This window comes from Oenanthe melanoleuca, chromosome 28, assembly GCF_029582105.1.
Source record: "Oenanthe melanoleuca isolate GR-GAL-2019-014 chromosome 28, OMel1.0, whole genome shotgun sequence".
NCBI lineage: Eukaryota > Metazoa > Chordata > Aves > Passeriformes > Muscicapidae > Oenanthe > Oenanthe melanoleuca.
The window spans coordinates 2,575,899-2,593,223 of record NC_079361.1 but is presented as its reverse complement, the minus strand read 5'-3'; the positions used below and the strand labels follow the sequence as shown (position 1 = coordinate 2,593,223).

At 42.4% G+C, this 17,325-nt stretch overlaps 1 protein-coding gene across 11 annotated transcripts in view; it reads left to right on the top strand.

The window, feature by feature from the left end:
• The first annotated feature begins 339 nt into the window (after positions 1 to 339).
• Positions 340 to 17,325, top strand: part of MYO9B (myosin IXB) — a 41,892-nt gene continuing 24,906 nt past the window's right edge. For 6 of the 11 annotated variants that reach the window (XM_056512969.1, XM_056512968.1, XM_056512967.1 and 3 more), the window contains exons 1-4: positions 345 to 413; positions 5,463 to 5,571; positions 8,142 to 9,035; positions 16,148 to 16,242. In XM_056512969.1, coding sequence (XP_056368944.1) covers positions 8,199 to 9,035; positions 16,148 to 16,242 — 932 coding nt within the window. In that variant the 5' untranslated portion in view covers positions 345 to 413; positions 5,463 to 5,571; positions 8,142 to 8,198. Of the gene's footprint in view, positions 414 to 1,170; positions 1,231 to 5,462; positions 5,572 to 8,141; positions 9,036 to 16,147; positions 16,243 to 17,325 lie in introns of all 11 variants that reach the window. The other 5 variants (XM_056512965.1, XM_056512971.1, XM_056512964.1 and 2 more) reach the window with 3 other exon arrangements.

Here is a 17,325-nt window from a genome sequence, read left to right as displayed (position 1 = left end):
GTCATCTCCAAAGGTCTCCTAACCCAAACAATTCTGTGATTCTGTACCCCAGCGCTCTGAGAGACCGCGCACCAGCTACCCTACCGGGGTTTTGACAAGAATCCACGCCCGCTGCCTCAGACAGACAGACAGACAGACAGACAGACAGACAGACAGACAGCACCTGGCTGCCGCCGCGGGGGCGAGCAGCGGGCTCGGGGCTCGAACCCGGGTGCCCCTATCCCCGCCCGCCGCATCCCCTCCATTCCCGCAGCCCGTGGGTGCCGCTGCCCGCCCCATCTGGGACGGCGCATGCGCGGAGCGAGCGCGGCGCTGAATGGGCGCGCCCCGGCCCCCCCCCCTACCCGGAAGTGGCGCGCGCGGGGCCTGTGGCGGCGGCGGGGCCGGGCGGCCGCGCTTCGACACCGGCGCAGGTAACGGGCCCCGCGCTCCTCGTCCCCCCGCTCCGCATCCCTCCCGCTCCCTCGCTACGCGCTGCCCGGCGCTGCGGTGGCCGTGCCTCGCAGGGAGCGGGTGCGCTCCGAGCGCTGTGAGGCGGTTCTGAGGGGGGTCGGCTCTGAGGGTGTGACTGCGGGTCAGCTCGGGGGGTGTTCGGTTCCAGGCGCCCTCAGCAGCTCGGGGCCGGAGCGGTTCCCGGGACGCGCTGGGGTGTGCTCGGGGCAGGGGCCGTGCCCGCTCGGGGCTGTGCGGTTCTGCTGACTGACTTTGTGCCCGAGGAGCCGTGCCCAGGGCAGAAAGTGTCCCACGGCCGCTGTGCCTCCCGTCTGTCGGGCAGAGCCTGAGCAGGGCTCGCTGTTACTTCCAGCTCCTGCTCTTTTCCGTCTCCCGCTTGTGATTTTTCAGTCACACTGTGTTCTGCTTTTTCGTGTGACTCTCGGTATGATCAGCCTGTAATCTTTCAGACAAATATCTCATGATCTTTCAAGAAATTCGTTAAAGCTCTCAGGGTTCTTTTGTTTCTTTGTGTTGTTTTTGGGCAGCTCTTGACAGTTGGTGCTGCCGCTGTGCTGAGGTCGTGCTTTGTCGCGATGTCTGTCATTGCCCGATTGAATCGTGCCTCTTGCTGTCTGCATATCGATAGTGCTCTGCCTTTTTGGCTAGCTTTGTTTTGCAATCTCTGGGAAGTAAAACTTTTGCAAGCTAGGAACATCCTTTGTTACATGTTTCTAGACTGAAAGTATCGGGCTTCTATCCTGACTCATGACAATTCTGACCGTGGGTTTGGTACAGGTATGTGTGAATTCCCAGTATCATTTTAGCTTTGTTTTCTGTTACTCTGTATTTTAGCAAAATTCTTGCCCAGCTTTATTTGCAATTCGTGTTTGTGAAAAGCGAGAAGCACTTTGGATGCAAATGAGCTCAGCATTCTTTGATTTCACCTTCTGGAAATGGGTGGCAGTGGAGCAAAGGGCTGGAGATGATCTCAAGCTCCTGGCAGATGCAATTAGCCTTTCAGAGATGTCATCAGCATCCTCCCACGGTGCTCCTGGAGGTTCATCGGTATCGCTGCGTCTGCCAAGCTGTTTGCAAATAAGTTTGTCATGGGTAATTAGGAGCTCTTTGATTTCAGGCCTGTTAGCTGGAATCCAGGGCTGAAGAACTTGCCCTAAAGTAACAGCGTGGGGCAACCTTGCATTCCGGTTTAGGATGCTGGTGTCACACCCAGCGAGTTTTAGTGAGCCCTGGGTGTCTTTAACTCAGAATCTTGTCAGAAACAAATCCATTAAATGCAGGGGAAGCAGCTTGGGGTGCTTTTAATGTGTGTTCATATTAACTCCAAAATTGATTGTGGCTTTTTTTAGAAAAGAGTTCATCTTGGGGTTTTTTTGTCTTTGTACTGCTATGGGGTTTTCTGCCTGCCCTACATCTGAAGTCTGATAATATTGTGCTTTTCAGGATGATGCATCCAAGGCCACTTCCTCAATCTTTAATCCTTAATTGTTCACATAAAACTCTGGAGTTACTGCAGTAATGCAAAGTGTTTTGTAGAACTGTACAGTTTGGGGCTTGGTTTTCTTTTTTTTTTTTTTTTTTTTCTTTTTGTTACTATGCTTGAACATTTGTCTCAACAAAAAGCTTTTTCACAAGCTGAATGTTGCAGCTCCTGCAGTGACAGCTGCCTGCACAAACTGTGCATTCCCAGTGGGAAGACTCCCAGCTCTGGGCTTTTCTGTGGAACCCAAAACGCCCATGGAGCTGAATAATTTAGGAAGAGTAAATGAACTAATGAAAGATTTAAACAAGGTTCACCTAGAAAGGAATACTCTGTGCAGACAGTTTTCTGACCCATAGTGATTCAAGCATTAGACCTCTTGAATAATCCTGTGCATGAATAACATGTTTGACTCACATGCACACTGAGGCTAAATATGGCCCTTCCTCTGCTGGGAGGTCAAAGGGCAGGATTTGCATATCCTAGGCATTTTAAAAGGAGGAATTCCTAAAAAATGCAACAGTATTGGCTATCTCAACAGTCAAGGAAAAGAGTGAAAGACTAAATCAGCAAAATGTTTTGGCTCAGTGCATTTTTTTGTGAATTTGAAGGCTGAAGGTGTTTATCACATTTCTAACAAACAAGGCCTGTTTATGCTAATATCAAGGAGAAGTAAAGCACGAGATGCTGATAAGGGTTTATTTTTCTAATAGGAAGGGCTAGGAATGCCTTTATTTCACAAAATGGAAATTCAGAGGTCTTGTCTGTAGAATATTGTGTTTTCTTGGTGTATCAAGTGACTTAAGCGTGGCTTGTGGAGTTGCTTTTATCAAGGCTTTATTGTCTTGTGTGTCTCTGATTACCAACTGAAACTCAATGCAGATTCCAGAAAAATCTGCCCTTTCTGTAAAGACCATTGATATTAAACAAGAAGAGTGTTTTTAAAGCTATTTTTGACGTGTACATTCTGTTCACACAGAATTTCAGCCTAAAGTTTCTTTAAAAAGTTTTTCATCAGTGTAAATGCAATATTAAAGCAAGAAAACTTTTATTTCTTTTGTTGACAGCTGTAGTGCTGTTAAGGTAAAAAATCAAGAAAATTACAAAAGGTGGTAGAATGGCCCCCAAGGTTCTTCTGGCTTGCATTTTTCACCTCTGACTCTTTCAGTTGCTTTGCCTTGATTCCTCAACTGGGCCACATTTTCTGATGTGCATCTGTAACTCTGTGACATCACACTTTTTATAAGGTAATGACATTGAACATTACTGTAAAGCCTGATAAGGTATCTGTGTTTTGAGGTGAAATTGAGCATTTGAGTCATTCAGAGGAAGTGGAGGCTGCATCAGGGGTGGTTTGGGGTGGGGATTGGCATCAGGGTCCCAGTAGCAGGTAACTGAGAAGGAGCTGCCTGTAACAAAAGTGATTTCTTTGACTTTTTCCTGTGTTACACCACATTGCAGCCCAACTTCTCCTTTGCCAGGCACTCTGGGGCAGTAACTTCCCTGCAGGGTTGATTGCAAAGAGTAGTAACAAATGTGTTGTAATTTTTGTGTGGTCCATTCAAAACTCCTTTTGGAGCAGAAAATTCAAGAGTTTTAGTTAAAGAAAACCAAAGATCTAAAGTTGTTTAGTGCAGCTGAATTTTTTATAACCAAGGAAAACATTGAAGTGTGACTGGAACCTGAAGTGATTTTCAGGTAATTTACAAATGCCTGGAATACTGAAAAAAATTAAATCAATTATACTCAATTAACATCACATGTCTTTATGACATGAGGTAGGACAAGGATCTTTACCTTACCTGTTAATTGCACAGTTAATTGTGGAAACTTCAGGTGTCTCTATAGCCCAATTTGCTGGAAATTCCTTGCTTTGGAAATCAAGGTCAGTAATAACTGATTATTTTTGAAATTGCTAAATGTTTTCAATTTGACCAGACAGAGTGGTCTCTTTTGGGGATGGCCACTGCCAGTTCTGGGATTTAAGAATATCAGAGCTCAAGTATTTCAGCTTTTGTGTTGAGCATTGCTTGGTGAGCAGTGGGAGAAGCTGGAATCTTTCCCTTTGAAGGATGCAGCAGTGGAAATGCACATGAAAATGTGAGGAACTGGGATTTTTTTTTTGCTGTAATGGTAACTTTCCCTTTTTAGCTTCTCTGTGATTCATTGACTAAAAATGTGGCTTCAAATTATGGCCTTATTTAAACTAAAGAGATACCCTGCACTGATTGGGGCACAGCTCTCTGCACTCTGCTGCTGAGTGGACACTGTTGGCTTTAATGCCTATTAAAAAATTAATTAATGGCTTAATGGAGTCTAGAAAATGCTTACAAATACCATCAAAATTATCATCTAGAATTGGATTTTTTTGGTTTTGTTACTAAAATTGTATGAGCAAAAAATAAAGTTATATCTTTTTTTCCTCTTCCATACATTGAAAAGTGATTTCTTTTAAGAAAGGGTATTGAAAGAGCTTGAGGGTAACTGCAGAATTTCTACCTCCAGACAGCACCCAGCAGTGGTGGTTGTGCTGCAGGGTTTGCATGCTGACCTGTATGGTTTCAGTATTACTTTCTTTCTTGTATTTCTCCTTTTACTTCCAGTATTGTCTGTACCTGAATTCAGGCTTGTGCTTCCTTGACAAGCCAAATCACAATAAATATTTCAATTGCTTAAAAATTGTCTAAATAATTTGAGATCATAAAATGAGAAGGAATCATTGCAATCATCTCTTCAGACTGCTCTTGCCATAAAGAAGAGGGTGATATGTAATTAACTCTTCTAATTGGCAGGCAGCTTGGTTCCTGGGGACTGGCTGATTTTCTAAAAAGAGGTTTGGCAACCAGGCCTTGTTGGTGTCAGTTCAGTTTTTGCAGTGCAGTTGAACCTTCTGGTGATGTTTATGTCTTATGTTTGCCTGGGTTTGTTTAGCTGTGAATTCCAGCCTCTGCCTTGTGTTGTGGCTTTGTGCTGGTGATTGTACCCAAGTGCAGGTCCTGTGCAAGGCCTGCACTGATAACAGTGTCCTCTGTGTGCTCCTCACAGACAAAGCTTGCAGAGTGTTTGGTTGTAAGGGGGGTATTTTCTAACACATTTCAGTTTGTTCTTGCTGCCCTTAGCTCCTTAATTGAAATTTGGATTTATTCTAGATGCTGTGTTGGTCATGTATCTTCTGAGCACAAGGGTAATATGCCTGCCTAACAAAATATTAGTTGATGTTCATCTGGAGATTGCATTCACTGTCATGCTTGTGGTGCTATGGTAGAATATTCTGTTCAAATAATTCCTTGCTATGCTTTCAAACGTTTCAGGATAGCTCCCCTTCCATCCCTCTGGTATGGATTGGCTCTTGGATAAAGTTGAAGTTTTATGTATCTCTAAACTCAGCTGAAATTTGTTTAGCAGTTGTTTTCTTGCTCCTATATTACTGAATTGTATAATTGATTTAACTTCTTGCTCACTTTCTGCCTTCTCAATCTCTCTATGATATGTTCTTTCTCAGTAACTCTTTTTTTCCCCCTTCTTTTAGAATCACCATGAAAATGTTTACTTTGATGCCAGGAATCCAAGTTCACTAGGAACTCATCCTCCAATTGCTTGAAGATACCTGTCCTTAAATGAATACTGGGACTCATTAGGTAACCAATTTGTAATCTGTCCAGTGAATGCTCTTTTGTTTTTATGTTCTAATTTGTGGCTTGAAAAATTGTTTAGTGGGAAGCCTGAAGTCTGTCTCTTTCAGAGCTGTATTGTCATCAAGTAAATTTGATATCCTTTCTAAGAAAATCACAAGTAGGAGGAGACCAGCAGATTTTCCTCAAACCTCTGCAATACCTGGACATTCTCAGATGGAAAAATTGAATTTTCCAGTCATACACACCTGAGCAGACCCTACTGGGTTTGTCACTTGTAGAGAAGTGGCACCTGCACTCTGATTTCCCCTTTGGAAAGTGTCAGCTGGAATCTTGAGCAATGTCCCAGATTTTGGTGGCTGACATGAGACAAGGTTAGGAAATGTGTGTTAGCAAAGTCACAGGTCAGCACCGAGGCTCAGCTCTTCTGTGTTGGCAAAAAGCTGGTGCAACGTTTTTTAGGGAGCTGTTTTGGCCAAAGTGCTTACTGAGGGGACTTCCTCTAACTCAGCAGACTTTCAGACAGTTTCAGTGTGTCTGAAACTAATTGCTGGGGGGTGAAAAAAGGAAGTCTGCAAAAGGCTATGTCCCTTGAACTGGCTGAGTAGCTGGAGAGGAAAATGGTCACTGTTGTTCTGTTTTTCTGTCTGTGCTCAGATGGATCTTCCTCATGAGCAGCAGTTTGCTGTACATTCTACTTTGTGCCAAGGTTTGAGCTTTTATATGTTAAGAATGCTTAACACTTGCTTAATTACTTCCAAGGTGCTTCAGACTTCTTGACTGGTCAGTGATAATTACAGGAAATGGAGAGGGCACTTGGAGCTCACTGCTCCAGCCTTTTGTATGGCCAATTTCTTGGAACCAGCCCTCCTTAATGAATGAAGAATGACATTTAATGGGGAAAAACATTCTTGGGTGGATCATACAGTTTGATCAGAGATGTGTTGTGGTTTGTCTTGCCATCTGTGGCTTATTCAGCCTTCCTTTTGATGAGTAGCCACTACAAATGACCCAGCCTGTGTGGCAGTGTCTGTGTAAGCTGCCTGCAGAGTCCCTGAAAGCACAGCTCCCTCCTCGGAGGCTGTTCATGAGCCACAGCTCTGTCGTATGGTTTGTGAAGTGATTCATTACTTGCACTGGAAGTGGCAGCTAAAAGCCTCCAACTCTACTGATTTTAATTTGAAATGATTACTCTCTGTGGCCTTGTGCAAGTTCCTGTGCAGTTGTTTAGTGGCAAAAAGTAACTTCTTTGGCATTTCTCTGCCTCTTTCCTCTTTTTTAAAAAATGCGTTTGGCATGTCAATGTATAATTAGAACACTTTGTTCTTGGAGCAAAAATTGAACTGCTATTCTCAGTGTGAAGTTTTACAGACTGCTAAAACAAAGGGGTATTTCATTATCCTTCTCCTTTTAGTACCCCTTGATAAGGAAAGGAACTGTGGAGCTGAAGCAGCCTGGGCAAACTTAGTTCTGGTGACACCAAACTGCAGATGAGAGGAAAGGCACAGGCACAGATGGTAACAGAGTCTAGAGACTTGACTTGGCAGAGAGGAAGAGGTTGCCTTCTGAGGTTGTTGGTAGGCTGGAGTTACGTGTCTGGCCTGCACCAAGGCTGAAGGGAGCAAAAAGCAATGAATGGTTTTTAGAGATGTGTGAATGAGGTTCCCAAACCCAGTGAGGAAGGAGTTGATGTGATGGGTATAAAGGCTTGTGAATGAAGTGGGGTATTTAGGATCTTGTTCGATGCTGAAAAGTAGCTGCAGTAAGGCTTGACTTTACTTTGTTGCCTAAGATGGAAGATAAAAGTCATGTTAAACCCTGTGTAGCAAGGATGTGGTTCACTCAAGTGGAATGAGCAGTCTCTTGGCTGTGTAAATGATCCGTGGTGAAGAAACCCCTGTGGTGTGAGAGGGAGCAGCAGCAGCGTGTGCTCCAGGCAGCTGGAGCTCTGCTCCTGAAAGCTCCATGGGGTACATGCTGTACTGACTTGTACCTCTCATGGAAGGAGCTTAGTTAGGGAAAATAATGGGAAAAAAAAGTGGGTTTCAGTGTCAGAGCCATTTTCCTCCTTGTGTCTGTGTGCTCTGATCCTTCTGCTTTAGCTCATGGCTCCTCTAAACCCTCACTGCTGAATTAAGAAGTGACCAAACCCTGTTTCTGCCTCAAGCTGCTGGTGCAGCTTTAAGGAAGAGTATCTGTGGGAGGGTGGATAAATGTTTGTGTGAACCAGGTCAAGGAGAGCATCTGGGCTAAAACTAACCTGGGGAAACAAGGAAGTTTTAGTCTGGACATTGATCCTGGTTTGTTTTGCTTGGCTGTATGAATTCTTGTGTGCCATGACAGGGAGGAAGGGGTGGCATGGGAATAGAAGGAAAAGTGGGAGGAGGCTGGGTGCTGTGGCAGCTCTCTACTGCATAGAATATCCCAAACAGACTTTTTGCAATAATATCACTGATAGCAAATTATTAAAAAACAAATGTACTATGTAATAACTGTATTCTCATCCTGCAGAAAGTAACATCTGTTGTACACACGTTTTAACACCTAATTTTTTTAATTTTTCCTTTTTTTTTCAGACAATGGGCACTGCACATTAAGCAGGGGTAGCAGACTGAAGCCCATCTGGGGACAGAATGAGTTTAAAAGATGCTGACAGTGCAGTTTGCCAGGCAAAGGCAGCCTATAATCTTCATATTTACCCCCAACTCTCAACAGAAAGTGCTCCCTGCTGTAAAGTGACAGCAACCAAGGACAGCACATCATCAGATGTCATCAAGGATGTGATTAACATCTTAAACCTGGATGTCTCCAAACATTATGTGCTGGTGGAGGTGAAGGAATCAGGTGGAGAAGAATGGGTGCTTGACATAAACGACTCTCCCGTGCACAGGGTGCTGCTGTGGCCGCGGCGCGCGCAGGACGAGCACCCGCAGCAGGACGGGTACTACTTCCTGCTGCAGGAGAGGAACTCTGATGGCACCATCAAGTACATGCAGATGCAGCTGCTGTCCAAGGAGACGGATGCCCGGCGCCTGGTGGAGAGGGGATTTCTGCCCTGGCACCAGGAGGACTTTGATGACCTCTGCAATCTGCCCAATCTGACAGAGACAACGCTCCTGGAGAATCTCAAGTGCCGCTTCTTAAAGCACAGAATCTACACTTATGCAGGGAGTATCCTGATTGCAATTAACCCCTTCAAGTTCCTGCCCATTTATAACCCCAAGTATGTCAAGATGTATGAGAACCATCAGCTTGGGAAGCTGGAGCCTCATATTTTTGCCATTGCTGATGTGGCCTATCACACAATGCTTAAAAAACATGTTAATCAGTGCATCGTTATATCAGGTGAAAGTGGGTCTGGGAAAACCCAAAGCACAAACTTCTTAATTCACTGCCTCACGGCACTGAGCCAGAAAGGGTACGCCAGTGGTGTGGAGAGAACCATCCTGGGAGCTGGACCAGTTCTCGAGGTAAATCCATGCTCAAGCTGCCTTCTGTGCTAATTTATTTTTTAAATAATTCAAATAACTGCTGTTGAATGCTATTTTTGAGTCATCTGCTTGGTTTAGGCTTAAAATGTCACTGGTTTAGGCTTGTCATTTGGTGTAGGTTTAAATGTCACAGGGCTGCAGTGCTGCTTGGCAGCCTTACCCAACTGCTTCTAATTGATTTTCCTTATAATGTTCACTTGACTTCCTGTTGCTTGTAATTTGTGTATGACTTAACTTTGCACCACTAAACACCACAATCTGGGGCAGATGTTACCTGTGTTTTCCATCTGAAAGTTTTGATGGCATTTGAAGCAAATCATAAGCACATTTTTCATAAATATTGTTCCACTGAAACATCAACTGCTTGGTGTGATCCTGCCTTTGTGTGTGAGCATTTTACTGAACTCACTTTTTAAGGGAGTTATTTCTACAGCTGTTTGTGGAAGAGAGCAACATTTTTAGTTGGGGAGAAAGTGGGAGTCAATTTTGGCTTTTAATTATTACAGCATTTCCAGCAGAAAGCAAAACTAAACATATGAGAAGGAGAGGGGGTACAGCTGGCCTTGTATTAGGTAATTGTTGGGATAAACTAAAACTGATCTGTTAGGCCCTTTTACTCTCTTAAAGGAAAAACTCTGGAAGCATGGATGGATGTAGTTCTCACCCATGACAAAATCTTCAACAGCAAAGAACTTGAACACCACCATCGTAATTTTTAGGTTTAGTTTCAAATGTAGTAACACCTTCATAAAAAAAGTTCAAGCTTTTTTTAAAGCTCGTCTGTAAAGAATGAGGAATATATGCAAGTTCTTTTTTGGTGTTGCTTTCAGCTGCTTGAAAGAAGAAGTAAAATTGAGGCTTGTTGGTTGCTGGAGTTCAAGTTTGCAGTTCTAAACAGAAAACAGGAAGGGGTCACAGTGGAAAGCCCTGTTTGATCAGCTGATCTCTCTGCCTTTGATAAATTTAAGTGTTTCATATCCTCGTCTACAGACCTGGTACAGCTGTGTCAAACCAGGCAGGGATTTAAAGTCCTGTGTGCCTCTTTGTCTGCTGAGTGATAAATGCATCTCTTCCTGGGCTCAGAACTAAAATTCATGACTTTGCTGGAGTCACAGGCTGTTGTGTAAATCTGGGCATGTTCATAAAGAGGTATTTGTGGTTTTCTATGCTAGGACTGGTTGTCTTAAGTACCACAGTTTCCTCAGACTTCCACTGAGCATTTAGTAATACTTTTCATGAGAAAATAGTCTTTCAGAATTGAATAGATATTCCTGTAAATTCAGTGTGCATCAAAAAGGTAAGCTTAGAACACAAAAGATGAAATGCAGTTATCCTGCCTTGATGTCAGCTTGATTCAGCTGACAGTGAAGCTTCCATGTTCCCCAATTTCACTCACTAAGCATAATTTAAAAAAAAAAAAAAGTCAATTCTTGGTCCTGGGGAGGGATGCACAGAAAGCTTACATTGCTTTGTGGAAGTTAAACTGACTGCAGGCTCCTCTTAGGGCTGGTCACTTCTAAATCCATCCGTGGTGACTCATTTTGGGTTTTACTGAAAGGAACTGAAGTGCTACAAGGGAATTTTTCTGAAATGGATGTTTCTGGGGATTTTTTGCACAAACAGTTTTAGTATGCCCAGACTATTTGAGAATGCTCTGTTTAACTTTGAAGTTTTATTCTGAATCTACATCAATGTTGAAAATATATTCTTGACTGAAAACTTCCATGATGTAGAAATGAGTTGCATTCTGGGTCAGAACTTCCTCATTTTAGTGATCTCTTACTTTCCTGCTACCTAAGTAAAATGGAGCTGTTTGTAGGCTGACCTTCTGCAAAAGTTCAAAGGGTTACAACAGCTGTTTCTAGACAGAGGGGTGAGCACAATTAGGGTGTTATGGAGATGGATTTATAATTTTATATTTTCATGCTTAAAGAATCAGAAATATTTCTTACTGAATCCTGTTTCTGAGCTGGCTGATTAATCTGAGTTCAAATCTCTAAATAGTTTACAGATAAACTATTGTTAATATCTTTGCTCCTTGATTGCAATTTCTGGACTGAAGAATGGAATTATAGCTTGGCCATGAAATATTTGATGTTAAATGTTGCTTGATGTTGCCTTGTCAAACATCTGAGAGATGCAAGCCCTGATGCTGAGGCAGTGTAGTTAAAAATTAACCATGATATCAGCACAACTGCTGTCACATGGGCTGTGAGAGGAGAGTGGTCATGGGGCAGCTCTGAACCTCAGACACTTCCTGCTCCATCCCAGCACCCATTTCAGCTTAAAAGGATCATTTAGGGGAGCTCATAAGCAGAGATCTGTTGTAATAATTCTGATTATGTTTGGTGCTGCTTGCAGCTTTCCAGAGAAGAAGGATCAGGAAGGGAGGCTGAGCATGGACAGTGGTGCCTAAAGATGAGTTTTGTGCTGGTCTTTAACAGTTCATGGGCATTCAGTTGCCTTTCCTATGTAGGAGTTACTCTCAGATTATGGTTGTTGTTTTCTTTATTTTAGTTGTATCTCCAGGCTAAGGGAGATCATCTCTAGTGAAGAGCAGTTTCTTTAAAACTGGTAGGAAGATAAATATAAGCTCTGTTTTAAGATATTCCTGGCTTTTTCAACCTTTTCTAAATTTAGTAACTAAAATATAGTTCCCTGAGTTGAAGCTTTGCCTTCTTGTATAAGTTCAAGTTACTTAGGATTGAAATCCTAAGAAGGAATTTACACTTGGGAACTGTTGGGTTCAAATTTGGAATAGTGAATCCAGCCTTGGGGAACTATTATTTGGGTCAAATTGGAAATAATGAATCAAATCTTTGTTTATTTTGTAGGCTCAAACAAGACAATTAAACCTTTCCATAAACACTGAAGAAATTTTCAATAAATTTGTATTTTCCTCTCATCAGGGAAAAATGGCTTAACTGCATGTTTCAGCTATAAAATGCACAGTGTGCTATCTAAGACTCTGAATTTATTTTGGAAATTTAAAATTAACTTATTCTTTAAGCCAGTTAATTTAGTAAAGTGGCAGAAAATTGAGTTAGAGGATAGGAGCATGTGGTGAGAGAGCAGAGGAAAGGGAGCTTTGTTTTCTGGCAGCAGAGCTCCCCTTGGCTTTGTCTGTTGTTAAATTGTAACCCTCAGTGTCCCCCATTTATTACAGAATTTCCTTTTTGAATGGGCTGAAAGTTCTTTTCCCTCTGAAATGGGAGGTGAGGAGAGTTGGAACAGATGAAAATATTTGGAGTGTCATAATTCTTCATGTATTGTTTTGCAAATCATGGCTTATTCCCATTTGGATGTGTTCTTGATTTCTCAATGACACTAAACCAGTCTTTGGAAAGAATTAAGGCCAAGTAAAAAGGAAATTCCAACAGGAATCTTTTATTAATTTATCTTCTAAAGAAGAATAATTACTGACAGCACAATCAGGTGGGGGGGGGGGCAATGTCAGATTTTCTAGAACTTACCATATTTAAAAACCTTTAACATTTAATCACATCAAATTTTATGCTTTAAGTTCTGTGGAGAAGAGCAGAGCAATTTGCTGCCAGCTCTGTTTCCCTCATGACAAGCCCCTGTGCTCATGGCTTTGGGATGAGATGGGCTGGAGCTCAGTGGAGCTTCAGCTCTGGCTTTTATTTCTATTTGCCATCAAAGCCTGCACATGCACCCCATGGTGTAGCCAGCTCTGTTCCAGGGAAAGTGCTTGTTGTGAGGCCATTATCTGCATGGGTTTGCTTTAAGAATTGTAATCAAAGGAGGAATGGAACTTCCTTTTTCCATTTGCTTGCATGGCACTGGTTTTTCTGGTAGAAATGTGATGTTGCCTGCTTTTCCTGCTGCACACAACTCTTGGGGAAAAAAAAAATCACCTTATTCTTCATTCAGTCCTGGCAAGGGGATTGCTTGGAGTTCCCAGGACATCCCCCAGCAGGAGGAGTTGCAGAATTACCCTGACCACTGCAGTTTCCTGTTGGTGAGTGGATACTTCACAGCATGGTTGTAAGGACACTGATAAACCCAGCTCAGCTCTGAAGGAGCCATTTCCTCTGCCAGGGTGTGAATTGGAGTCTCCCCTGTCCTTTGGAGCTGGGGCTGTGTGCAGTGCTGCTTCTGCCATGGAGCTGAGTGAAAACTCCCAATAGCTTTTCCAGATTCTGGCAATTCTTATGAAACAAATGAGATTTTTATTGTGTTCCTGAGGTACATGCTGAGAGCATGGTTGGGGTTTTTTTAACAAATAAAAGGAAAATTTGATGATTTTCTGCATCCTTTTCTATCTATCCCTGTTGTAAGAGTTTGAAGTGTCAGGCTCCAGTTTGTGCCTCTTGCATTCCAAGGTAAGAGGATGGGTTGAATGACTTCCTGCCTCCCAGAATAGGCCATCCCAGCTCTGATTCCTGCTATTTTTGACTCACCCTGTTTTATACAGCTGGTGTTGTGCATTGGAATGATTTAGTTTTTTTGGTTTTATTTGCCTTCTCATGAACTCACAAGGGAAAACAGTGAATGGGTTTATAATGCTTATAAAAAGGATTATTTATCTGTAGCTGAAATTTTCTTGTCCCCTCAGATCTTCTGAATTTATTTTGTACTCTTCAAAGTATTTTGAAGAACATGGTAACAATCATTGAAGTTAAATGTTATAAAAAAAAAAAAAAAACTACCCAAAATGTTACCTGGCTTGAAATGTTCTCTAAAAAGTTGTGTATGTTAAAGGCTCTTCTGAGGAAACCAGTACATGAAAAGTTTCCTAAAAACTGTTAATATTAGATCAGCTTTTAAGAATTTGCTGTATGCTTTGACTAAATACCAGACACATGAGATCATAAGAGCCTTTAGTTTTAAACTGTATTCATTGCTTACATGAGTAATCACTAAGAAAAGTTTTTCAGGAAGCCTGAGTTATGGGATTTCTTAACTCTATAATGCCAAAAATATTTATTAATCAAAATAGCTGTACTGTGGTTTGGCTTCTTGGACATGACTGTGAACTGATAGTTCACTGGTGGTTTCAGTTGGAAAACTTGATAAAAATGTTTTCTGGGATCATTTTGCATGTCCATTGCTCTGGAGCCTGGCAGAGTTCACTGCAGCAGATTTCCCAAAGGCCAGAATGGGAAGTTGGATGGTGTTTTGCAGAGAGTAGGAGCTGAGCCACTGTCCTGGAGAGGAAGAGGGTTTGATGTACTCACAATTCACTGTGCTGATGTCACAGGACTTTCACTGCTGGTTTGGCAACTGCAAGGAGCTGACCTGCATTTTATGCATCTGTTAATTTGCATATGTGTGCAAAATGGGCCCTAAAAAAAGGAAATCTGGGTGTTACATTGGTGGATAAGTGCTGCAAACATATAGTGGTGGCTGGGCAATTCTTGCCTTGAAAAATCTGAGTGGGGCTGCTGTTGGCAATGTAACATGTGTGGTTGGGCTTGGAAAATCCAAAGCTGGAGCTCAGCCTCAGCCTAGTGTGAGCACTCCTGGATCCAAATCCTCTCCCTTCAGCCTTGTGTGAGCACTTCTGGATCTAAACCCTCTCCCTGCTGAGCCTGTTGATTTTTCTGAAGTTGCAGCACAGTTACTCTGCATAGGAAAAGCTCCTTGAGCTTATTCCTTTTGGTCAGGAATAACAGATGCCTGAAGAATTATGGACATTCTCCCAGTTTATAGGAGGTTTTTCAGATCCTCTGAATGTAGATAGTGGCGGAAATCTAAAAAACAGAACCAAAACCAGAAGAGAATGAAGACTTTGAACATATAGATAATGGTAATTCCAGTGTTTTCCATGGAAATACTCCTGAGTGGATGTGCACAGCACGGCTGGGTGTGCACACAGCTCTGAGCTCTGTGCTGTGCATTCACATCCCCATTGTGCTCTGTTTGTGTCAGTGAGTGTGGCTGTGTGGGGGGGAAGAGATTACACAGCTCTGTGCAATCATTTCACACATCATTTCACAAGGGTTCTGCATTAGGGAGGAGGATTTCCTGATGGAGACTTCATTGCTTGGAGCTTTAAGAGGAAATGTCTGTGGCAGGAGATGCTGGGGTAGCCTACCCCCAGCAGGGTGTTTTTGCAAGTAATTGCATTTTGCTGAGGTTTCCTTCTTTAGGTGCTGTGTGGGTGACAAGTTTCCCATGCCCTTGGAACACATAGTTAAGAGTTGATAAAGACATTCCCAACAGCTGATGGTACTGGATTTTACATGTAAAAGTTTCATTTGTAGTTCTCAAGTGTGGCTCCTGCAGTGGATTTTGTGTTGTGTGTGTTAGCAGCTGTTAGAGGACTCATGATCTGATGGAAGAATTAGAGCTGCACAGTTAAAATTTGTGCCATATGTATTTTTTCATTCCTAACACCTCATCATAAACCTCCATTTTTCAGTGTTGTGTAGCAGAGTAGCTGCCCAATGAGTTGTTCTGTAAACCAAAATTTTTCTGTTTGTCCTTTTCCTGTTTTTGTTGAATACACAACTTTGAAAATTCCTGGGCCCACTTTATAAAGGAGATATTAATGTTCTGCCTCTCTTGAAGAAAAGATGTGTTTAATGGGAATTTTTTTCAGTGGTAGTGACACATGGGGGAATAAGATGTGGCTTGTGACTTTTGTATGGAAGAGGTGATTTCATGGTGGTTGTGCTGTTTTGTTGCCTGGAAAGGCTGACCTGGAACAGAGACTAACAGAGCAAAAGGAATAAAATAGGCATTTATTGAAAGGATACACTTTGGCATCATCCTCACCCTGCTGGGTGTCTTCTCTGAGGTCCTAATTGTTATTGATTAAGGCTGATTTGCACTCTCTACCTGTGGTTACCTGTCTTGTACCCCTAAAAATATCTAAAGGTATTATTTCCTTCCCTCAGTCCCACAAACATTACTGCATGGGTGAAATAATAAGCACACATAGTTCTGTGAGGAGCATGGGGGCTTCCTAGGCTGCCTGTTTGGTGTTTGTGTGCTGCAATTCCCCCAATATTCCAATTTATTCTGGAAGCTGAGGGATCCTGAACAATGAACAAAGAGCTTGGGAAGCTGTGCATTGACATATTGAATTTGATTGCAAATTAACTCATTTTGCTTTATTGCAGGCATTTGGAAATGCAAAAACAGCACATAACAATAACTCCAGTCGTTTTGGGAAGTTCATTCAAGTCAACTATTTAGAGAATGGTATTGTCAGGGGGTAAGTACAGGGTGAGCTGATCTGGGGGAGATCTCTGTGCTTTTAGCAACTGGGAAGCCTCTGTTATACATTAAATGCTGCCTTGTTGAACTCTGCTCATATGAGAATAGCTTGATGCTGTGGAGTTTAAAATTCTATAACTGAGCTTTGTGGAATTGTAAGCAGATTTTGCTGCAGCTGGCTCAGGTTAAGAATCTGCTGCTGTATCTTCACCTTCATGCTAAATGAGGCTTTTGCATAGCACCTCCTGTCCTTTCCATTTTGCATTTAAAACCAGAAGATCTGAATTTTTAACAGAAGTGGAGAGAAGTGAAATAGATTTGAGGAAGCCATTTTAAAGAAACAGTTTAAACATCAGTTGGAGAGATAAAGAAAACAATAAAATTTCTTAATCAAATGTGTGTGCTTATATCTGAAGGTCTTAAAACATGAGATACCTAATGCCTACATTTGCTGGTTCTGAGGGACTGTGGAGTGTCATGGGCAATCCCTGACCTTTATGCTCCAGAGTTTCTTTGAATTCCTTCTCATTTGCAGTAACATGAGTGCCTTGAGTGTTATTCTGAAAGAATTTAACTTATTTTCACTCGAAGTCACACTAGTTCAGGAGATTGTTACAATTTGAATACACTTGTTTTGTCTTCAGCCTGAGAAAAAGTTGCTCAAACTTTGTCCTCAATCATTGCACCCCTTATCAAGGACTTGGAATTATTGTTTAGGTTACTTTGTCACTCTGTAGGGGGTTTGCTGGCTGGCTTCCATTCTGGGCTGACATCTTCACTGACAGGAAAAATCCAGCAGATTTGTTGGGATGAGGATCAGACAGATATCTGGGGTATTTCTGGGGTCTTGCCTTGTCAGATAAGTGTTAAACTTCCGGGATAACTCATTGTTACCACTCTGGGGGTCTTGTTTCTGGTGGCAATTTTCACTAGCACTTTCCTTGCTTGGTCTGTTTTAAGTTATCTTCACTAAACCCAAGCACTGCAGAGAGGTGTTCCTTGGGTATTTCTTTGTTCCAGTCACAATACAGAGACCCTGAAATTCTTGCTTGAGATTTAAGTTAGCACATTTCAGTACAGA